Source organism: Seriola dumerili, unplaced genomic scaffold, assembly GCF_002260705.1.
Source record: "Seriola dumerili isolate Sdu_G_001 unplaced genomic scaffold, Sdu_1.0 BDQW01000149.1, whole genome shotgun sequence".
Lineage (NCBI taxonomy): Eukaryota > Metazoa > Chordata > Actinopteri > Carangiformes > Carangidae > Seriola > Seriola dumerili.
Window position 1 is genome coordinate 7,828,816 of NW_019174404.1, and position 25,004 is coordinate 7,853,819.

Below are 25,004 nucleotides of genomic sequence, written 5' to 3' on the forward strand. Positions count from 1 at the left end.
TTAAACTGTAACTGAAACTATTAAATTGTTGGGCCCCCAACCCCCCATACAAGTTCAGGAAACTTGAGACAAGGAAAAGCTCTTTCTCTTATGAACTGGAGAAGTGGCAGCCCATTCTGAGGCCTGGCAAACTGACATTTCCTCACATAGCCATTTACCAGTGTTCCCACTTCACCTTGTGTGTTTGTGTGAGGGTGAAATTACAGAGCAGTATGTGGTTAATTGAAATGGGAGGGCTATACTTATCCCCCCTCTCCCTGCCTCCCAGGTCTGCTTGCAGCCAGTAGGAGCAGGCTTTTTCCATAGCCAGTCTTAGACCCCACAGAAAAATATACCAGCTTGCTTCTCTCTCTCTGTCTCTCTCTCTCTCTCTCTTTTGTAGCCTCTCAGTACGACACTGTCAGCTTGGCTTCAAGGCGTATCGCCTGCTGTATCCTCCGACAAGACTTCTGGAAGGAAAAACAGAGAAAGTTGAATTAAAATCTGGCTTTTTTTTTGGCAAGGGGCTTCTATCCTCAGGGCAGACAAAAAAGCAATCTAACTAGGTCTCATATGACACTCACATAAATATTGCAATACACATTTGGGCATTGGCCACCTCATTTTTTTTCAAAGGAATTTGTCTCAGAGTAAAAGTCGCATTTAAAAGAATGAGTGAGGTTTTTGTCAATGTGTGCATCAGTCAACAGTGAAGGGTGGAAAATGAGGTTAAAAAGCGCTTTGGATTGAAAATGAAATATTCATGAATCAAATTTGAATAAGCTACAAAATAGACAGCTACCCAGATTTGTAGGTAGGCTGCTCAGCAAGAGTATTTTGGTAAGTCTTTATAGGGGTCCCTAAGTATTGAATCCTGAGCTATTTTGGTGGTAGCTGAGAACCCATGATTCCACTCAAAACTGATAGGAAAGTACCCAAACACTTTGCCTTGAAGAAGTTCAGCTAAATAGGCTTTTACTTTCTGATAGTCTTGCATATATTCAAACTGTTTAATTGAACCTCTACAGCAATAACACATTAGTAATTCCGATATGTTGCTTTTATTGCAATATGCATCCACCCTGTTGGCTAAAGGGATGCAGCTAAATCTTCTCTGGCTTCAAAAGAGAAATTTCCCTTAGGGATAAATACAGTATTGCTTAAAGTATTACACATTTTGTCCCCATTAAATAGTTTGTACACCAATGTGCCTGTCAGTTGCTGCTCTACTGCATCTCCTTATGACCCACTCTGCACCTCTGGGATTTCTTTTGAACCATAACTCTGTTTCATGTTTTACTGTTCGTCTCACCACCAGCCTCAAAAGTGCGTTACAAGATAAAAGTAAAAAATGGTGCTTCAGTTGGACCTTGCAGCCGTAGGAGACCTTTGCAGAGAACTTTCTGTGAAGTTTGCTGTCAACTGGCCAAAGTCAGCCTTCGATATTTTGAAATATTCAAAAGTAATCTGAAAGGCCACAAACTTTTACCTACGGACAAACATCTCCATTGTTGGGAGAAGTATGCAGATCATGCACTTAAAGATAAAGGTAACACTACAGCAATATAAAAATACTCTGTTACAAGCCCTGCATTCAAAATCTTACTCAGTTAAAGGGCTGAACTGCTAAAAGCCAAGTAGGATTGTTATAACCAATGCATTTAACATGAGCAGCATTTTTGTTGTGGTTGGTTAAGGTGACATTAAATACTTAAAATGATGGGCAGTGAAATTTGTGTGTGTATCTTGAAACAAGAATTAGAGAATTTCAGAATTTGTTGAAATTTTCCTACCAGATACTTTTTTATAAGAAAATAAAATGTAAATTAAAGATTGAAACACACATTCACAATAGCCAGTCTCTACAGCTGTACAATCAGGTAAAGTACAGTTACCATAAAACTGTATTTAAGTGCAGTACATCACACTTCTGAATACAATAGGTTACTTCAGGGTTCAGTCATGACAGTCCCTGTATTTTATGAGGCTAAAGTGAGCTGTTCCATTTAACCTCTGACACCATTGCCACTTCATGTAAAGATTATTTTCCTTGCCACTGCACCAGTTACACCAGTCAAGTCAGTTTTATTTATATAGCACCATATCACAACAGAAGTTATCTCAAGGCACTCTTCATATAGAGCAGGTCTTGACCGCACTCTTTACAATATTACTTACGGAGACCCATAAGCAATCACTTGGTGACAATGAAAAACTCCCTTTTAAAAAGTAGAAACCTTGAGTAGAACAGATCTGTAGGTGGGCGGTGGTCTGCCTCGACAGGTCAGTACTGCAAGAAAAAAAAAAAAAAAGCAGATAATTAAAAGAAAAAAAGCTTTGAAGGCAACCCTTTTTTCATAAAAGATCAAGTCCCATGAACAACATGACCGCTGGCCTCAAAACCGAACTAAACTCTACTGAAGTAAACCAAACTGACCCCAACAGCAGCAATGAAGTGAAAGGTGACTTAAGGTCATCAAATTAGTATGCGCCAGATGAAAATGGTAATTTACCATGATATTCCTCTAAAATGCTTGGTCAAGCACAAGCGATACTTCCCCTATTTGTCATGATAGCTCAGAGCGCACTGGGTTGAGTCACAGGGATTGAAGCTAACAACTAGCCTTACAGAAATGGAATTAAACATAGCCTTATGTCCCTTTGAGATATTGCATGGAAAAACAACAGGCAAGAAAAAGTAGCTCAGTATTAGCACTGAAAACACCAAAATTTCATCCAGGCTGTAAGGTTGAAAAACCTTAGACGTGTCGCTACTGTAAGCTATAAACTGCTGTTTTTATATCATCAAATTCTTTTGAAACTTTGCATTTTCAAAATGATCTGCTACAAAAAGTTTCCAGCGGGGTGACAATACATTTTTCAGATAATTCAGTTGGTGTTTAAATTGATTACTTCACCCAAGTAGGAGAATTTAATTGATCCATAAAGGGAAATTTAATTATCACCAATTTTGGAGATTTGTGGTTTTTACTTGACACCTTTCAACCATCATCTACTTTAATGGGTAAATTTTTAAGTATTTTATCACTTGGAGATGTGAACCAGCAAACCCACATTTCAGTGTATCTGTGTTGTTCATCACTTTACCACTTCTATTTACGTACAAAGTACTGTTTATCTGAAATAGCTTCATCACGTATACTGGATAATGTGCCTTTTGCATTCGGACTACTGTGCAATGAACCAGCTCTTGTCTTTATGCATTTACAATAATGGGTATGTGGAAGTGGTACAAAGAAAAGCACCCCAAAATGTTCAAAAGGCACATTATCCAATAGTGTCTCAGATGAATTATACATAGTACACAGACCCAGTTCTCCTTCACATTCAAAGCTCTTCGCTGAGAACTTTTCACCCTTTCCTCTGGGTGCTGCCTTTCAAAATTCAATAACTTACTCAGGCATGAACCCACAATGTCAAAACTTCAGTGCAGCCATCCAGCACTTTGAACCACAGGATCAGACTTCTTCAGAGCATTTTTGTTCAAACCTTTCAATCTCTACGTAAGATGTTTGCTTTCAAAGGTTCCATTCAAGGGATGGAAAAAGAGGCCTAAACCTTGAATGCAGAACCTCAAATAAAACTTTAATAACAAGCTTACTTGTTTAGCCTAAAGCCAGTTGTAGTCTCACTTCATAAGACATCATTAGAAACAATGAATGAAAAACAAGAGTGTTTGAAGGTTTTTGAGCCACTGGGTCACAGCACTTTAGACAGCATCTCAAAGTTTTATAGTTTTTGCGAGAGATGTTGGCGTTCCATATTTTATTTGCCTGCCAGGAATTCACACTCATTTCTGAGTGCTTTTAGATAGTTTGCAAACTGCTGACAGAAGCACTCAGCAACTTAGTGTAACTATTTTAGTTTGGTCAGTTTAGTTCTTAGCCTGTTGTCTGAAAATCTCTGGACTTTTTCCATCAAATAAAAACATAACTGTAACATCACTCGTCTGAGAACATCTTAGTGTTTTTGCTCTCTAGAGGACTCAAACTTTGAATCTACTGACTTCTGACAAGATACCACTCCTATTAATTTACCAACTAAAGGACCAGTTTGTGTAAATTGTGATTGTTTACAACAGTTTCTTCCATGCTTAGATTTTAGGACAGCAAAGAGCATAGAGTTGATAGACCAAAGTAATCAAAAAGTAATCAGCTATACACTGATCAAATGCAAATCAACCAATCAGAGCACAGCTATAAACCTACCAACAAACCAACAGATTGGAACTCGGCTACAAACCATCTTCCATCTAACTCATGCTGGGAGAAGCTCCAACCCCCTGTGACCCTAAATAGGAATAAGAAAGTATTAAAGAAAACTTGAAATTCACCTGTTCATTGCTGCAGCTACTTCTATTTCTCCATTTACCTTCACCTTAAAGTTTCACATCACGGATTTTCTGTCAAATACTATATACAATAAATCAGTAAACAAACACAGAGGGCAAGTTCAAAGCAGTTTTAATCGCATTATAAGTTTCCATACAGTCATTTACAAGTCTAAGCATTTCCATTGTTAAATTGCCTTTTTCATTCTTATCTTCTCCATGCAGTGTCATCATGAATTAAACAGGAAACACAGACCATGAACACAAAGCCTATTTCCTTTCAGACGAACCCATACAAATTTGAAATCTACGGTTAATTACGTGTTAACAAAATGAGAGGAATCCATTTTCCAGACCTTCTGAACCTTTTTGTTACATAAGTTGCTATAAAGTTTCTCGCTGCACTGATGTCTCCAAATAAATCAGACTGTAACCGTTCTCCTCAAATTGAAGCCCTTTCTCTGTAGAAAAGCATCAATCTTGCCTCTGACCCCTGAGTTGTCTGGTCCTCGTCACTCAGGACATATCTCAACACAAAGGCTTGCTGTGCCTCATGTTATTGGCACAGGTTCGGCCCAGATTGGCCCCCTCCAGAAGTAGATCGGAGAGTCGGTCCAGGCCGAGGCAGGTGGTGAGGGGGCTGATGAGGCCATAGAGACCACCTAAGGCGATGCTGAGGGGCCAGCCAATGCACAGCAGAACCACCAACCAGATGATGCACCAGAAACATGAGCCACAACCGGCCATTCTAGTCTAGGAGAAAGAGAGTAAGTAGAGAGTTGTTGATATCGCATTCAAAGTGAATATCAGCATGATTTGCAAAGCCAAATGCTTCGGCTTGAGTTAAGCAGACATACAGCTAATACTGAAAAAGATAAGTTAGGAGTTGGGAGGAAGTCTTGGAAAAGAGCACTTTTGATTGTGAATGACAGCGTGTCGGCAACTACGATAGCATCAGTGTGTGTTCGTGTGAGCGACCGCATCTCTTCAGTGATGATGAGATTATCAGATTGAAACGTGCCCTGTTGATGATCTGGATGTACTTGTCAGGATTAGGCAGTGGCCTTGACAAAGCATGATAAGCTGGCAACCTCAAGCAATAACTACCAGGCCGCCCACTTACACGGTGTTGAGGACCGGCGCTGGCACCTTAGTCACCCACTAATAGCAGATCAGCACAGATCATGCATAACTTTGGTAATGAGCATTAATTCACCTGTCAGCGCTGATATTAAACAGCACCCAGGAGTATGATGTGCTGCTATTTTGAGCAGTAAAAAAATGCCTGTTGTATTATTCGTGAGGAAAAACTGCTGATTAGAATGCCATGCAATGTGTGACTTGTTCCTACCTTATGATTTATGCATAAGTATAGTGGCAAACAAATGTGGAGACTTTTCCTACAGTGAGATTTTCTTTTTCTAAGAAATGCAATATTAAGCTAGTTAAAATCCACCAGAAAAATCTGCCCTGAGGCTCAGCCTTGAAGTTGAGATTGTACAACTGATGGTTTTAGGAGTGTGAAAGTGTTGTGTGCTGTCAGACTGATTCCCTGAGTCTGTGTTAGCTTTATGACACAATGGTCAGATCCTTGCCCCCTCTGGGCACTACTGTCTTGACTCTTGCGCGTGTAATTTCCTGTTGTGACATTACTGCCATGAAGGGTTGGGCAATAAATTACACATTCAACACAAGCATGTCCCATGGTGGATCCCGTGCTTTTGGGAGACGCCCTAAATTTAAAAAGAAAAAAACCCCAAACTAACCATGTCAGCAACTAAATCTTCATTATTTTAAGGTCACAATAACATTACACAACCATAACAAGTGGATTCTTGACTTCTGCTGTTTCCTCAGACATCAAATGAAACACTTCTCATGCTCTCTACTTCCCTAATATTCTTCCTCTTGCACGTCTTATTTCTTGCTTATGTACCGTTAAACTTCTTGCAAACCCCTTTTAATGATTAATAATCAGTATTAATCTTTATAAAAGCTTTGAAAAAACAAAAACTGTGGTAAATAATTTTATCTGCAGCACAAAAGACATTTTTATGTGGTGATTACTCAGCACATAGAAAACAGTAACATACCATCTGTGCTCTTGTACATTGCAGTTATACAGATATTCTACGTGCATTAATGCAGTTAGTCCCTGTGACACATCAGCCAGTAGCAAAAGTTAGAAGTGAGAGCTTTGCAAAGTAGCTATTAACCTAATGAATACCTGTCGTGTGAGTATAAAAGACATGTTCACCTTCTGCAGAGAAAAGGTTCTGGAGTGAGACAGCTCCTGAGCTCCTTCTTGTTTGTAGCTTTTCCTTCCAGTCTTCCAGATCCTGTGTGAGACTTGCAGAGACGCGTGTGAGCAGTGGCCACTTCCCACTAGTTAGCTCTAATTTACTACAACAAGGTACCACTGAATTGTCAGGAGTCCAGCGGGGAGAAGACAGAAAGTTAGTAACTGGAAGGCTTCACAGAGGGAGGGTATTACACAATGCAGACATTCACATGACTCAAGAAAAGGTATGCTTGGTGTCATGGGTTCTTAGAGGATTAATTAGATATGTATGACAGAAAACCATGTACATTTGTGTTATGGCTGCATGTAAGTCTGTTGTAGCAACGGTCATTTAAACAGTATAAATTATGAAATATTGAATCATCATGTGATACGGTGCATTGGTCACAGTCTTATGGGCTCTATGCCAAAACGTTTGTTAGTAAATCATAGGTACAGCCTCAGCTGACAGACATAATCTCCCTTATCTAACCTCTCTTTCTAATCCTTTCCTCAGCCAACAGAAAGACATAGCCTACTACTCCAAAATACTCATGTTAACCTCGACCCCGAGTGCCCTGCTCTCACAAGATAGAAGAATACACATAACGTGGCTCCACACTTGACTGAATGCAGAAAATGTGTCTCTCCAGATCCATCAACACATGGTTCTCCATCAGGTCTTTAGACTGGCCCAGGCGAGAGCAGCTGTGCAGCTGACCTGTTCGCTCAGCTTGCCTGAGGTATGATGTAACAACCAACCTCTGGTGCATGATAATGAATGAATTTCCGGTCTGTGTTTTTGTCTGCAGGGCTGTGGACTGTGTTAACCTCCCCAGTTTGAGTGGATTTATATTAGAATTACCTAGTCTAGTCCTGGTTGGAACTTGGCTTCTGAATGGTTGTTTGTTTCCTTAAATTTAGTCGTTAAACCTCAACCCTAACCCAGCTGATGCGATCACTTCTGCGGAGCACTGTACTGACTACTCCACGCAAAGTTATGAATGGCAGAGGGTGTAAGGCTTGCTGGTTGAGTGACTGTGTACATCCAGAGGGCAAGATGAAATCCTCTAGCATGCACACTGGCCCCTGGGTGAAGTGACTGACCTACAAATGCAGCTTAGTTGCAGCTTGTGGAGCTGGTATAGCCTGAGCCAATCAGATTTGAGTTGTGCTTAAAGCAGAGGAGGGAAACAGATGAATGGCTGAAGTATCATGACAGAGATTTTGACAAGGCTTAAACATATTGACTATACAATGTATTTGTCTTTCAGCATGTGCGTGGGAGAGAGATATATAGATTACAGTCTCTTAAAGAGTATTATAAGCTGTGGTGGGTGCACATATAGTAAATCATGTCACAGACAATGAAGGGTTTCCATTTTTTAATATAAAAGTACTGATGGTTACAAAATCAAATTTTCTAGAAAATGAAGCATTATTATCATGAAGATCTCCTTTCAGTGAAAAACAAAGTCAGAATCACTTACTCCATACTAATCTTTTCTTAAGGGACAGTCCTGGTCCCCTCAATAACTGAGCCCCTTAATTTGACAGTAGTCCCATCTGAGGATGCTCTATTGCGCTTTCTCTTCCCCGCTGTCCTCTCCATCGCTGTCGCTGTCTCTTCCTGGATGCTCTGGCATCTTAGCATGGCCCACTGTATCTTGATTTTCTTCCTTCTCACTGGTGTCCTCAGAGTTTGGCGCTGAGCTTACCTCTCCTTCTGGGTTTTCCTGCTCCATGGGGGTTTCTTCCTGCAGGTCCCCAGTTCTAGCTGGCTCTTTCTCCACCACAGCATCTGTCTTGGTTTGTTGTGGAGGCTGAGCCAGTTTCTGCTGTTGCTGCTAAGGAGAGAAAGGAAAATATTCAAAATGCAGAATTAGTGTATTTCCACGTTTATTTTCAATATTCTAGAACAAAATATCAAACCTATGTGCATTCTGCTGGGATATATTCCATGTTGAGGGCAATGATCTTTAGATACCATCAGAGCAAATAGGTCTCTCTCCCTTAATAGTCTTTTTTGCCTCTCTACCATGCTATAATCCTCTTTAAGTGAACACAAAATACAATATGTGACACTGAATATACAGTTGAAAAGTCACTCAAGCTCCACATTTGATATGCTTGGCTTATGGCCTGTTAATTCTCTTCTCCACATACACAACTGCAACAGTTCTTTTGTATCTGACCCATTTACTCTGTTGAAAGAATAAGGGTCACAAAATACCAAGATAGTGACCAGGGAGAGCGCGTGACTGCTTAATGTAACATGACTTATAAGAACTTAAACAGAGATTTGTGTGTGTACACCACATAGCAAAAGTACCAGTTTTAAATGGTCTCAGGTGTATCATAGAAGAGAAGCTGACATTACCGTGATACAGTATTATATCATTATTGTATTTAACAAACATTCTTACCTGTCTGTACTTCTGGGAGGTCTGGATCATGTGCATGTACATATTATACACCAGGTTGGCCATCTCTGGCATGTTCTTGAGGATTTGGTCTGGCTGTCCTGAAGCATCTCTCTGAGGAGAAGAAACAAAAATTTATCAGTTAGAGAAAGATTGTTTCGAATCCATGTTGTTGTGCGAGAGGAATGACGAAGTAATATATCTGTCTTGTTAGCAGTCGTTCTTTCAGGCACCACCTGCTAAACTATTGATCTGAGGCAAAATGTTCAGGGAAATTACAATTCACTTGCTATGTGAAAGCAAATTTCTCGGTTGCTGCCTCCAGCAATCTCTGCTCACGTACTATCAAAAGGAGTCGAGGATGCAGAGTTTGTAATTTGATCAAATTAGTATGCAGACAGAGTCTTCCAGCCTAAACTGAGGAGTTAGGTGAGCAGAATATTCAATCTGCTGGGCTGTTACCTCCTAAATACAGGGGTGATGCTCACATCGGCCCTTTGGGCATCATGTCGAGGTGAATGCACTGACGGATTCAGTACTTTAAAACTTAACTGTGTGTGATTTTATTGCTGTAAAACTGTCCGTACAAACATCACTGTGTTAATGTGCTCAGTGATTGAGTGAGCAGACATCACATTTGACATCTGTTCAGTCCTCTCTCATCGTGCTGTAAATATGTATATATCCATATGGAGCATTAAGCAGCAGTGTTGTCCTTTATTTTTTTATAAATGCCTCTGTATCAGCATTGTTAAGTATCCTGTGACAGTTCTGGTCCAGTGTTTGCCAGACAAAATCTGACTTTTACTCTGCATCTGCGTGTAAGCAGCAGGGGTTTACTGACTCCAGATAGACGGGCTAAGCAGGGGCCACATGTGTGTGCCCAAAAGAGCTGTCCCTCATGGGGATCAACACTCTAGAGTCAGAGGAAGTGTCACAGGCTATGGGGTATTTTAGACACCCCTGTTGCCACACACGCCAGTCAGTGAGACACAGTGACCAGACAACAGTCGTCTCATGCTGGCCTGGCGGGATTTGGGAGAGTGGTTTCGCTTTCTGACCTTCGGGGGTTAATTATAGCCAGGCCCGTGTTTCCCATGCCTGCAGATGGCCGTTAACGGATGGGCCTATGGGTAAAGCTGCAGTAAGGCTTAGGACCAGTGAGGATGAAGATGCCATTCAGAATATAGAGGCAGGATTAGACAGAGTCAGGGGGCTGTGGCAGCAGTGGCATGAGTAAGCTTGGTTCTTGTCTACAAATCTGGAGCTTGAGAACCTCATAATCATCCACATTCAACAGAGTAGAAGATTATTGTGCTTCAAGAAACTGGTGTGCATGCATGTGTGTTTACTTACAGGCTGTTCCTGGCTGTAGTACTCGTGCGGTCTGATATGCAGCTGCAGAGGTCTGGCTGTGAGCTGGTTGAAGGCTGGAGTCAGCTCGAAGCAGTTCTGGAACAGTGACACCCGGGCAAAGATGTACAGACCCAGTCTGGCTCTTGACATGGCCACTACCAGACGCCTCACATCCCTGTGGGGAAAAAGTTGAAAATTGGTTTGACACAAGAGGGAAAAAAAAAATCGAAGAAGTGACAGAGGTGGGGGTGAAATTATAAGAGGAGAAGAAATCATGTGTAGGAGCAAAAACAAACACTGAAGTAAAAGGGATCAAAGTGGAAGGATCAAGTAAAGGAAGGAAAATTGCAGTGTTGTGTAGGAGGTGAGAGGTTTAGTGAAGGATAAGCAGCAGTAGGTGAGGGGGGACTGTTATAGAAGCTGAGAGAGAAATAAAGGAATGGGAGGCAAAGGGCAGACAAAGAGAGGGAGAGGTGGGAGAGTGCAGATATATTACTTTTTCTTGCACTCCAGTAGAATTAAGAGATTAGAGACGGACGAATCATTTCCCAGAGAATGGAGGAGTCCTGCATGGCTTGCTGTAATACCCAAAGTGGTTATTTATCTGCCCCACTGTAGAGGAATGCCACTCAATGTCTATATATCCAGGTTAAACAACTCAGAAAAATATACACAGCAAGCTCTGAATTTGAACAAACGGTAAGACCAAAGTTAGGCTACATTCTATTGTGTAAGAACACTATTCTCATAGTACACATCCACCTTTTATGTTGTATTATCCACAAGTTTTATACAATACACATGCAAGAAGAGAGCTTCTAAAAGCCACAAAAATGTGATATTTCACAAAGTGAACAAAAAAAAAAGAAGAAAAAAAAGGAGGGGTATGTGTCAACCTTTTAGTGTATAATAAATCTTCATATCGTTTGTATGGGCAACCTAATGGAGGTCTGCAAAATATGACCATTTAGATTGCCTATAAATCAACACTATGAGACAAATGCATCTTGGTTTATTGAGAACCACAGAGCATGGAAGATGGCAGAGCCTCTGAGGGGGAGCAAGTCTCTAGCTTACTCATGCATCTGTCATGACACTGAAAACAGTCTTAGGTTTGATGTAGAAGAATTTGGCACACTGTCATGCTTGTACAGATGCACTTACAAATACACATTAACACATACAGTACACACACTGACATGCAGCCAAAAAAAAGTGGAATATGGAGTCCACCCTAGCACTTCATGAGATTAAGAGGATTAATCCTTGCAATATGCATGATGAGTTCCATCAGTACGTAGAAGAAAAAAAGGCTCATGGAAACCATTGTGCAGTGTTTGTGAGTGAGTTAATGTGTGCGGCCTATAGATTTAAATGAAATGTTACTGCACATTTGGAGTGAGAGAGGTTGCATGGTACAAGATGAAACTTGAAAGCACAACATCTCCACAGAGACAAACTACAAAAGCCTACAACCAATGAGCACAGAGCTCTAGAAGAGATGAACCAATCACAAAGCATGATAGCCTGTGGACCTGGCACAACTGAGAGACGCCCACCTGGGCTGTGCTGTGACATGGCAGGGCAAAGTGGATGAGTACCGTTTGTGTGTGTGTTCCCACATGTGTATGTGTGTGTACATGTCAGAGCGTGTCTGGATCTGTGCTTCCCTGTCAAAGAGTGTGCTCCTACATGTGAATGTGCCTGTGTGTATCAGCAGGAATGCTTCTCCAGTGAAAGCAAGGGTCAGCTCATCATATGGTCAGCTGTGTCCCCTGTGGTTGTCACGGCAGCAGATTGCCATGAGGAGAGATGCAGGAGGAGGAGGATTGTGAATTGTGGTAAAATCAGTGGTATGCCACAGTGATCCCAGTATGTGAAAAACACAATGGACAGCACAAGCATTTCCCATGAATAACTGATTTTCCAACCACTCAACTGCCCATTCAGAAGTGTCAGGGACACCAAGATATGAATGAATATTAAGTTAGAGCATGACTATGAAAAACTGGATAACAAGACATTTACTGGTATTTTAATTGCTCTGTTATTTAAGGGGAAGCAGGCTGATTTTATACATTTAAATCTATTTACACGTCTTGGGCAGTACTACTGTATAAGTCTAAAAAGTTGTGTAAAGCCTTTTGTGAGTCCAGAGGAAGCTGCACAAACCCCCCTATATTGATAACTGCAACTGTATCACATATTGTTACAGGGATGCATTTGACAGCCAGCCCACACGGTGTGGAGCTGAGAATGTGTTCAAGGCAGGGTGTAATATCCATTGTAAGACAAGATCAAATGAATGATGCTGAGAGGAGAGCGGGTGCTGCTAGCAAGATAAACTACCACTTTCTGTGGCCCGCTGCACTCAGCAGTATCAAGTCATTGCCTTATCTATGAGATGAGGAAAGATCAAAATAGAGTTTTTAAGTGTTTTTCTCTGCCAGTTAAAACTGACCATGCTAAAGGATGGGGTGTTGATGGGAGGGACATGTATTTAGCTACAAAAGGAATGAGTTATTATTTGCATCGGGGTTCCAATTTGCAGACTGTCCAATGTGAGGATGGATGAATGCACTGGCAGCGCAACTGTGATAGAGCTGTGAGCAGCACAATTCCAACAGCAGCCACTGTACATCACAGCCAGAGGCCAGCATGGCAAGCTTAAGTACTGTGGAAGAGTTCAGTCTCAATTGTCTGGTATTAAAACATGCAGCATATTAAGTGTGAAGAGCTCATCAGGATCTCATGGCAGCCGAGGAGTGAAAGGCCATTTCACTACGAATCAATTCAAGGAAATGAGGAAGGAGGCGGCAGTGAGGAGCAGAGAGATAAGGAGACCGAGTTGAAGACTAAGAAGAGAGGCCAGCAAGGGACTATAGTTAAGCGGAGAGCAATGGGACATGGAATGAAAAGACATAAAACCAACCACTGCAGTTTGGTTAACCATCATGACACTTAATCACTGTTATATGGTTTGTTATATGATGAGAGCGGCGCTCTTTGTTTGATATTCTCAACCCAATCATCAGAGCACAATGGCTTCTCTTAACCAGGACAAAAGGTACAGGCAGCTCCACAGACATGCTTGCATCCTGTCCTGAAACACCCTCTGTCTCAAATTAAGCTTATACATTCTTCAAGACAGGCACAGTGTTATTGTTTTTTGTCCTTTAGCAAACTGCATTCAGTAGTTACACATCACAAAGAGACAACGCCTCCTGAGAGCAGCTGTCTCCAGAGAGTTAAGTGCCTACATTTCTGCTGTGTTTTTTCCCTGGAGGATGTGTATCTTAGGTGTCGTTCTTAGTACACGAGTATATTTGTAGTAGAATAGCTGCTGAAGATGTCTATTTTGGGTCAGGTAAGTTTTTCTGCTTGGCATGTATTGAAGTAATTACCTCAGGTGTCCCACAGCTTTGGTGCGGACCAGTGAGAGGATGATGTAGTCATTCTGCTGACCCTGGAACCTGTCCACTGTTGTCACCTGCATAGACACACAAACATTTTCATTAATGAACAAAAAAGATACAAATACACATAAATATCAAAGATATGCTAACTAAGCAATGGCAGCATGTATTTTGCAAAGTAAATGAGTGTTTGCATTTTAGGTAGGTGTAGGGATTTAGCTGAAATGTTTAGAAACATGAGCGAGACTGCTTTCCGTCTTAAATTCTTTTTCTTTATTTATTTTTGAGGGGGGAAAGATGAGCGACGGTGACTGTGTTTTCTTGTTATTGCCGTTATCGCTGTTGGCCACATGGGCAGCCAGCGGGGCTAATACGGCTTAGAGGGCATTTGCCATAACTAGCCTCTTACCTGGGCCCTTGAGACTCAGGGCCAGGGTACTGGGGGCCACGCTGCTCGACTGGATCAGAGATTATTTCAGGGAGACAGAATAGAGGAGAAGTGTCTCTCTATGGGATTTTTTTTTTCAAAGCAAAAGGAAATTTGTGTCAGCCAATTTGCTTTCGTAAACTGGTAATCCTGTCTTGCAGAGAAGTATACTTATTCCTGTACATGAAGAACAGAGCTGTGTTTTGACTTTGTCAGTGCTGTCATGACTTACATTATAAAGACAACATACTGCACTTGCTCTTGAAACTTGAAACTCATAATACACAGAGTATTACTATACTCTATGTAATATTAGCTAATAATTCTAGCTCCTATGCCATGGCATTGCTGCCACAGCCTTTGTCATCCACATCTGTGCACAACCAATGACAGTGTTGAAGAGTGTATTGATAGAGCACAAGTTCTGTCAATAAAAAAAATTCTCAGATGCGTATAGCCTGGACTTCATGTCCATCTTTAACAGAGTTGCCAAGTTGGAGAGCTACTTTAGACGCCCCTGGTTCCAGAAGTAAAAGTTCCATTCATTTTCCCACAGAAGATGTTATATTATTCACATGACTCACAGTTGGAGCATTTCTACACCTTGGATTGGTCATCAGCATAAAAGACGAACAAATGTGTTCAAAAATACTTTTTGAGTTTACTACAATTCCCAAGGTGCATTTCAGCAAGAAACATCCAATCATCTGGCTTAATTTTTTTTTTTACATCCTCTCCATAGCAACAGCAGCCAAGGCTTAAGGGGACTGTAATATTTAGTTTCATTCCATCATCAGGGAGAGTCCCATGTTTCAATATTAAGTAACATTGAGGATATCATTTCAAGAAAAATATAAAATAAGGATACAAATAAGGAAAAACCAGCATCTCTGCCCAGTAATGGCAACGACAACCAAGATGGTTGGAAGGAATGCTGTTAGGTTTAATCTACTTAATGTAAAACTACGTGCAAATAGAGGTTATAAAAACAAAACATGCCAGTCCTTTGCTGTGAGGTTATATAGGCTACATGTAGGTAAACCAAAAGCCCAGCAGAAAAAGGTTGGCTTTTCCTCTGTAGATCTGCACTCTAGAGTGGATCAATAGGACATCAGCTACCATCAAGAAGCCACACAGGCTGAGGACGACAGCAACCACCCATGAACCACCCATGCTAAATAAATCATCCTGTGGTCATACCCTTTGGGCTAATACAACTTTAAGAGATCCTGGAACTCCCTCCGCAGAAACCTGTCAAAAATCCCTTTTGGGTAACAGGAAAGCAGTGTGGACAGAGTGTGTAAAAGAGAGTGCAATGGGCCTGTAGAGGTAGTACACCAATATTTATTTAGGTCTCTCTGTTGCTATGTAGAACAGGTGCAGCACCAGAGGCAACAATATGGCAGGTTTACAATAGCATGAGGGCTGTATGTTCAAGTCAAATGTTTAATGCTCAAGTCACACAGCCGTGATATGCATGCATGCACATGTCCACACAATCGTGACATACTCAGAATAACTCCAACAGACATTTGCTGAAGTAGGATATAACTATGGAGTTAAGGGGCTATGTCTACAAGGTTTAAACTGAAACAGTGAAACTTGTTTTGCAGAGAAGGGGTGCTTAAGAGAGAGAGAGTTATTCTTAGTCCACAGACAGTGTCAACGAAGCCCAGATAGAGAATCTCCCCAAGGCATAGCAATTTGCATGGTGTTTAGTTATTTATGAGAAATCTTCTAGGGAGTGAATTACAGAGGTCATGTCATTGTGGCACACGTATGTCTGTGGACACAAAGAAGCACACAAACACACACAGATTTTTGCTATGAAGTGCATATTTGTGCACACACAAACAAACGCACACAGGCTGTTGCTAATAGAAGCTATTTGACTGCCAATTACTTCCATGAAGACAATGACACACTGTCTCTCCTAGCTAATGGTCAGCTGTGGATCTTACGTTTTTCACAACATCCTAGTTCTGGCTACTTAGAAGAACTTACTTTTCTGTTGTTATGAAGGTGTGTGTATGTGTGTGTGTAGCCATGGGAATTAATTAAAGGAGGGATGCACAAGGTGAACTTGAAGCTTCAACAGGCAGAGTTTTCCCCTCTAATTCATCTCTCCTCAACTGTAGATCAAACTAACTTAAATCAGATTAACTTTATCACAATCACTCACAACTCCATCTCAGCTGTGTTTCATTGTTTGGGCTGAGACTAAGACTGAATCCAGTTTTCAATTATGTGATAAGGTTTTGGTTAGAGACCTGGATGAATGAATACTATCCTAGGGTTTAAAACAAAGCACCAAAAGAAATGGAACTCAAATGGACTTTGTCCATTAAATTCAGAGTAAACTAAAGAACCAAACATCATTAAAAATGCATAACTACATAACCGCATGCACATGTATACCAACTGCTGTGTTTGGGATTCAGTAGACAGCTTAGGCTAGTGTTTATTTGAGTTTAAGACTCTGACTGGTGCTAACTGGCCTCCCTCTTCTTTTCTGTCTAATTAGAGTCATGACAGTAAAGTGTGCTGGCTGTTGACATTTGCTTGGTTTTAGCCACTGTGACACATTGTCAGACACACTGTGGACCCAGTGCTCAGCGCCATGACCTTTCAGCTGCTCAGCATTTTCCCACAAGAGCCCCTTTCTCTTTTTCATCTCTCTCTCTGGCTTTCTTTCTTCTCAGCAAATCTAAAGCCTGTCACCCCTGTCACTTTATTACTGGGCATACATACTGACTAAGGCCATGAGCACACAGAATAGCGCTTTGTGTCTTAACACTGCAGGACATTTAACATGACCAAGCACAATTTCCAGATAGCTGTCAAAACAGGCGACATACTTGATGAAAGAGCAACAAGGTAAGATTGCACAGTACAAAATACAGACACAACAACGGGATCATTAAACACTCCAACCCAGCGAGTGGTAGAATGCGCTAGGGCTGCACAATTAATTGAAGAATAATCAAAATCGCAACATGGCCAAGTGCAATATCCAAATTGCAGGAGCTGCAATTTTTTTTGATAAATGTAATATGTGTCACAACATTGTCGTGCATTGTTAGCACCATGTAAAAGAACATTTTTGTTTGGTACAAGACCAACAAAAGTCCCATCATTTTTATATATTTTCAGTGAAAATGGAATAAAAAACAACCATTGCAACTGAAATCACATATCTGCCAAAATAATCACAATATGATTTTTTTGCATATCGTGCAGCCCTAGACTGCACCGTTAATTTAAACTAAACTGTTAACACAAATGCAATACTACCTTCTTATTAGACAATTAATGATATCAACTAGCTGCAACTCTGTTGTACCTTCATACATGAAAAAGATAAATCTTGTAATGTTCTAGCTTTATATCATTGTCAACAAATCACATGAAGAGACGAAAACCAACAATTAATTGATCTTACTAACAAAGCCTGATACAACTCATCCCTTTGTGCTACAGACCTACAATTGGTGAAAAAATGCACTATTAAATCACTAAAGTCATGTTTGCTAAAACCACAGTGCTCATATGTATGAGCTAATTATTTAGCCTTTTTTTTTTTTTTTACATTCGCAACCTATTTTTGAAATCTGTTGACAGACTCACAAATTGTTGGTTTTGGTTGTTGTTTGTATAAAATAAAACCAACATTTACTTATCCATAAAATTCCCAAAAGGTAAAGAATGTTGTCATATTGACATGTAATGCTACAATTTCATTGGCCAGTATGAAGAGGCACTTTGCTTTATGACTAACACTACACAAGGAACAGTAAAAATATGCAACATGTCTGAACAGGCCCCAGTATTAATACAGACATACTGAGCCTCTGTCACTATGGCACAATGACACTCCAAATGATGGGTGATGTGCTGTTTTCACTCCAATATTGCAACTTTCTCTGGAATGCCTAAATAGTCTGTGACATTGTTAAGTGTGTGAAAGGCCTGAAAAACATAGACCAAAGAAAGGTGAGAGAATGTGAATAAGGAAAAAAGAATAGAGAGAGGAAAGCATAACCTGAGGCTAGCGGGTAAAAGCATTTAGCAGTACAAACAGAACAGGGATGGGAAACTGCGCCAGCGGGTTGCTGACTTAACGCAGTGTAAAGGAAAGAAAGGAAGAGGAGTTCAGGGGAATAATGTGGGCTGGATGAAGACATCCCAACAGTGATCCTTAAGGGATGAACACAACACAGAGTTTACACCCACTCTCTAAGCATCCATACTCATTTTAAATCGTTTTTTTCTCAAACACACACACACTCCTCAGTGAGTTTGATTTACAGAGGTATGCAATTGGCTGGTAATAACACTGTTGCGGACAGAGGGCAAAGCAGTGTCCTGCTCTATTTGAGTCTTATGACCTGCAGCAGTCTTAATGGTCTCATGATTTGGTGGAGCTGGAATGAATGCCATGATGAAATATATTTTTTGCTTTGCTTAAAACTGTATAAAGCAAATCAACAATCTCAATGAGCCACTAATTTATCTTCCACCCAGAAGGAATCATGTAGAGTCACTAAAATTCTAAGATTACTGTATGTTACACTGCAAGTACAAAGGACCGTTGAGAAATTTGTAGTTAGAATTTAAAAAAAGAATTAGTTATAATTCTACTGAAATTGCACAGGGAACAGGGAAGTGGTGTTTGTGGTAACAGTTGGCAGAAACAGCAAAAGCCTTGTGAGAATTGAAAGCTGTGAATTTCTCTCACTGTAAGAGGATGAGAGGTTGGTGAATTGATAGCAGCTGACAACTGGGGCTGTGAAAAAAATGTGTTCATGTGCATGTCATGTGTGTTAGGTATGTCCCTACAAAACCAGTGTGAGTCCTACACATATATGTGAAGTGAAAACATGTCTGTTGGGACTATGGATTCCTTCCTGACAGAGGAGAAGAAATGTGTCACCCTCAAGTGATATTATGAGCATGTACTGTTCATGCATGCGGAATTGGTTGTGTGTTTCGGTGCTACACAAATTGTGAAATGTGTACGTCATTTATATGGCTTTTCGGGTGCATTAAAAGGCCCTTTCCTTGTTAAAAAAAATACATCAAGTGAAGCAATCACACAAAACAGGACTGAATACTTAATAGACCGCCAAGTACAGTATTTGCAATGTAAAGCAATACTGCCAAAGAAAGCTGTGTGCTGATGTGACACTTGGATGTTATTACATTCCCTTACCAATTTGATTTAGATGTTTGGCCCCCTCACTGAACACTTCATCAATAAATTAGCATGAACAACTTGTTATATGACAAGATGCTGCATATTAGCACATTTCAGCTTACAAACTCAGACCCATAATTCCTTTGAAAAAAGCTGCTATAGCATTTCATAAGGAGATACTTGGGAGGATGGGTTGGATCATACTCCTTGCATGCACATGTGTGTCCTTACCTTGTTAGGCTGTCCAAAGAAGGGATTGCCAGCACAGCGTTGGTTGATGACGTCTCTGATCAGGTGTTTCTGCCCATTGTAGGTGGTAAGGATACTGATGCGGTCAGCAGGGTAGCCCAGTAGACGCATGTACATGTACAGAGCCACAGAGTACTCTGCCTCTGCCAGGTTCTTCATAGGAGAAGAGAGAAAAGGAGAGGCTGAGATTATTATTATTATATTTTAACTATACAATATTGTACACCAGTAATACAACAAGGACACAACTAATGTTTGGGAAAATGGCCTCAAAAAACCTGTTGTTTAACAATATGGCTTTCTAGTTAATCAGAGCAGTTAATTAAGCTGAACTGTGCCCAGCTAAGCCCAAATACGTGGGTCTCTCTTCCTATCGGCACATCCATGGCTGTCTGCTGTGTTTGACACCTTGCTCTTCTCATTCTCTTGTAACATCTTGCTTTAGCCCTTTCTCGCCTGTCAAGTGTTTAACTTTCCAGCCAGATAAAAGCCCACTCATTCATGCATGAGTAGCCATCTGATTTGGGCTGGAACTAATTGCCTCAGCTCAACACCACCACTAGCTGGTCTGGGACAAAATGTCCCATTCTGGGATCCCATACATAGAAGCAAGGAGGGTGACTGGCATATTTCTACACTGGCTTCGATATTCATTAAGCCGGGAATAATTGTGGTAATTGTGTTTTCAGAAGTATGACAAAAGAATGCATCACCAAAAATTTCATTACTCATTCTGATGGCTGAATATAATCATAATGCGATACCTATATCATCGCATTTACATTTGAATTGGGAAAGGCAGGATTTTCCAGACTCTATCCAAAAGCTTGAATTGCTGCCTTACGGTTGTATGCCTCCAACAACCAGTAACGTTGCAGGAAATATGGTCACAATCTCCCTTTCTGTTCCCGAGTTACAGTGTTGAATAATGGCCAGAAGTGTTTTTGCAGAACATAATGACGTCACAGTGACGCTAAGTTTTGACCATTTGGATATAAAATGTCATCACTTTTTTCATTTTGTCCTATTATATATTTGTGTCATAATTAGAATATGAATTCTTGAGTTATGGTCAAAATCGTGTTTTTGAGGACACAGTAACTTTGACCTTTGACCATCAAATTCTACTCAAACGCACAATTATTTACCTCTCATTTCCAATTCCAAATCTCCAGGCCCTGGGACTAAACTCATAGGAGTTTGTCCTCCAAATGTGACTAAATGTAAAGGCCAAAGTTGCATACATCATTCACCTACTTTACAATCAACAAATTCCTCAGCGTGTGCATGTGCATCCTAGCTCTAAGGCTATACTCTGCCCTTCAAATGTGACCAAAAAAAGGTAACAGTATGCATTATTCATGCAGTTTCAATTAAGCCTGGACTGCAGCCTCACATCTTTGATAATAATTTATGCAGCTTCATTAACAGTTCCTGGTCCAGCTGCACTGGAGTCAACACATCAGAAACCCTGACAGCCTTTGTTCTTCTTCCCCTTCTACCTGTCTCCAAATGGCAGAAATACATATCTTTAAGGATAACACAATGTTTCTACCAATATTTTATTCAAGTTTGGCAGTGACTGTCGGGTATGAGCGTCTGTTTTTTTAAGTGATTATGTTCAAAATTATCTACAAAATGTAGAAAATCACAGTGATGTTTTAACATTATCTGCATGTGAGCGACAAGATGACTGATCCACCCACAAGTGTTGAGTATTTGGCCTGGCTGTACTCTAACTGTTATGTCCTGTTCCGGCATCATGTTTCACCGAGAACTAGAGTACACGCGGCAGTAAAGACACCACTTCATTTGAGATTTAAGATCAAGGTTGCTGCTGTACATCCCTGTTTTCAGTTGAGCATTTGACTGCATTCAGCATACTAATGAGGTTGCTTTACAGTTTGCAGAGACAAAAAGATCATGAGGACCATTAACATATGCATGAGTCACACACGCAGAAGGAGTAATATCTAAGTAGACATCTGGCTGGCATTTCCAGCTTTCCCTACCTCATGTGCATGTTTAACATAAATGCAATATAATGCCCTAACACCTCAGAGAACTTGGTAACCATAACAACAAGGTCAGACCCAACCCAATGGAGTTTGAGCCAGTGGCTCAAGGCTGCATGAGGCCTGTGGAGGATGGAGAGATGAAACAGGGAAAGGGACAAAGATAAGACAGAAGCTGAGATAGGCTTGTAGTGTAGATACACATAAAAGGTAATAAAAGGTATAAATCTAGACAACCTGTGGGTAAAGCCCACCATGCCAATTGCTCAATTTAAAATGTAGCTTGTGAAGCAGAAAAACCTCAACTATCAAGCCTAGTGGCTGAGTAAAGCCTTTTTCTAACAACAGAAGATGTGGATTTAGATAAGCATTTGACAACTTTGGAAGCACTATCATCAGGCTGAGGCTCAATACAGAAAGTACTTTAGCAAATGAGCCAGAGAAGCGGGAACAGACCTTTGGACTGTGGAGTGTCTGTGTGCACATACTTGTTTGTGTGTACGATGGGTGTACAGTTCCTGTGTACGTGTAAAACAGGGGTAGTGCAGTGTTTGTTCAGCTGTGACAGACATTCAGCATTCAGTGGATACAAGTGCTTCCCTAGTGTCCAATTTATCCCTCCTGCAAAGTGCATGCGTGTGTGTGTGTGTGTGTGTGTGTATGCGTGTGTGTGTGTGTGTGTGTAAATTCCCTTGAAAAGCCAGAAAATGGCAACAAGCAAATGGAGTTGAGGTTCATGTGACCTGCTGCCTCGAGAAGTGCACATGGTCTGAATTTAAGAACAATAAGAAGCTTTATGGACATGAGCATGCACAATGTTAAATGGTGCACTAACATGAAACACTGAAATACGTTCATTGGCCATGCAGCCTCAGTGTCTCAATTGATTTATTTGCTATTTGTCACATATTGTAATGATAAGAAAAGTTTTACCTGGAATCAATTCATGCTGGGCCTTTGTTTACTATGAGCTCTGTTGCGTTTATGGTAAAAAAAAAAAAAAAAAAAAATCTTATATCTCTATAACAATTATTTTTAACTTCCTTACTTTAGAAAAAAGAACAGTTTTTTAGAGCCACTAAATATTCCCATTAAAGTAACTAGTTTTTGACTATCAACATTTACATGGTAATTCTGTTGTTATATTTGACAACCTTTGGGATCCTGTGCTGGTGTGGTGCAGAAGTAAATATATATATATATATTTTTTTTTTACACACACCTATAACCCCCGCCCCCAGCCCACACACAGTCTTGAGTGTCTCAGCAATGTCACAATGAAACACAATCTGGTTCCTGGTTTGAAGGACAGACACACTGGTCTGTGCTGGGCAGCCAGTGTTAGCTGCAGACCAAGCAGGGTTATGAATTTATCATATGGTTCTGGTAGCTAAACCATTAAATTTTAAAAATGAATGAACTGCTGTGCAGCAACCAATTCATAGGAAATGGAGGCCAGCAAAGAATATGGCTCTCTACTCTGATGGAACTAAGTGTGCATGTGTAAAGGAGTGTATAAATTGAGCTTGGAAGCTGCCATACATTCTGTAACATGAACAATTCCTGCTGTTCCAACATTGTGTGTACACCTGTGCTACAGATATACAGAACATTGGTGTTATATACTGGGTGTTCAGTCACCCAAACTGAAGTGATGCACACATGCTGCCTACAGCATGAACCCAAAGTGAAAACATTTCAACCCTTAGTATTTAATTCCAGTTTTGTTTGACGTATGCCAGTGTTTTTCATTTTCATTTTGGGTTCAAGTTTGGGTTTGAATAATGGTTTTATTCTTGTAGTGGATTTCCAAAAGTAGAAAAAACATATGTGTCTGCCAACCAGTGAGCTATCACTGGTAGGTAAACACAGATAAATTTTGTATGCACTATATTGTTTTTACAAATAACAGTTGTGCTGTGTGTGTAGTTACGTTCTGTAGTGTGTACTACTGACCTGGTAGAAGTAAGGGTTGGGCTCGGATTCTCCCACCCCATTGAAGTCCTCCACATTAATTAACTGGAAGTCAAAGGTTAGGCCAGGGTTGGGCACCTGGAACTCAGGCAGTTGCTGGACATGAGGTAGGTTCCCCAGGTGTTTGTAGCGCCAGTTGTACAGATTACACAGGCTGTGGGGAAGGGAGTCAGAAACACAAGACACACTGTTGTTACTGTATGCCCATTTAGTGAGACGAGAACACCAACCACTAAGACTGTCAGCAAAACGGACTCTATGGAGTTCTGCCAGGGTGACCCACCTTGCACGGGCACGGCCCTGCGCATCCAGATCGATGGTGGGCACTCCAAGGCGCACAAATCGGGTGAACAGAGACTGCTCCATGTTGGAGTACTTCTGGAAGGCCATGTTCTTGATAACAGGGGGCAACTGGTGGTGGTCTCCAATCATGATCCAACGCTTCAGCCTGCTGTAGCCGTCCTCTGGGTTCTGTTGAGAGAGGAAGAAAAGTAAGTGGCAAGAGCACCTGTTAGTTATACTAAAATGAAATTCAGAGGTCTGTATGAACCTCAGTAAAATATAGACTTTTCCATTTTGCATTGTATAGTTTGAACAGTTAATTAGGTTAGCAGACTGCAACCAACTGAATACCCCTCCCCTTACTCACCCCTACCTTTCCAAGCGTGTAGGAGAACTTACAGTGGCCTTCAGGAAACAGAAAAGGGCAAAAGGCCCTCTCTAGAGCCAGTGTTTGGTTGGTCCATTCTGGACTACTGTAGAAATGTCGGTGGAATATGTAGATATGAGGGGCTCATTCTAAGCTAACTAAAACAACGATTTTTACTTTCAGGTGATTACACACTATTGAAAATGTAATTATGATTTTTTATATTCTATTTCTGCAAATAGATCCCTCTAAATCCTTCACACTGGTCCTTTAAAGTCCAGGAAGCCAGTGAAGCATGCAAAGCCAGCCTGTACTTTACTATGTCTATATCATGCTGCCAGATTTTGCTAATTAGATGTGGTTTATTTGGGTCTTGACCTCAGACAAATCTGATATACCAAGCTTTGTAAGTCCAGAGCTGATAAGAGATGAATGGCTGGATAATGAAAGGGAAGGGGAAGAGGAGGAATAAATAGTTTAACTGTGACGTATACCTGGCAGAGGCTCTGGCTATGACTAACTAGAGGAGAGAGATAAAGAGAGGAGCTCTGGCAAAGTTGTTGGATAGGCTGATGTGCTTAATGATCTCATCTGTAAACAGACAGTACTATCTCGGACAATTAGGCACAACAACCAAAGACAAGTACCATTACTGTGTCTGGAGCCAATCAGTCAGACCTTAACAGA

The 25,004-nt window shown here is 40.8% G+C and overlaps 1 protein-coding gene across 2 annotated transcripts in view; it reads right to left on the reverse strand.

Annotated features, from left to right (window-relative positions):
* Nucleotides 1-7,981: 7,981 nt before the first annotated feature.
* Nucleotides 7,982-25,004, reverse strand: part of aqr (aquarius intron-binding spliceosomal factor) — a 46,596-nt gene continuing 29,573 nt past the window's right edge. The window contains exons 30-36 of one of the 2 annotated variants that reach the window (XM_022751132.1): nucleotides 23,952-24,139; nucleotides 23,651-23,822; nucleotides 19,662-19,832; nucleotides 13,795-13,880; nucleotides 10,391-10,565; nucleotides 9,038-9,148; nucleotides 7,982-8,455 (exon numbers count right to left, since the gene is read on the reverse strand). In XM_022751132.1, the coding sequence (XP_022606853.1) occupies nucleotides 8,189-8,455; nucleotides 9,038-9,148; nucleotides 10,391-10,565; nucleotides 13,795-13,880; nucleotides 19,662-19,832; nucleotides 23,651-23,822; nucleotides 23,952-24,139 (1,170 nt within the window). In that variant the 3' untranslated portion in view covers nucleotides 7,982-8,188. Of the gene's footprint in view, nucleotides 8,459-9,037; nucleotides 9,149-10,390; nucleotides 10,566-13,794; nucleotides 13,881-19,661; nucleotides 19,833-23,650; nucleotides 23,823-23,951; nucleotides 24,140-25,004 lie in introns of both variants that reach the window. The other variant, XM_022751131.1, reaches the window with a different exon arrangement.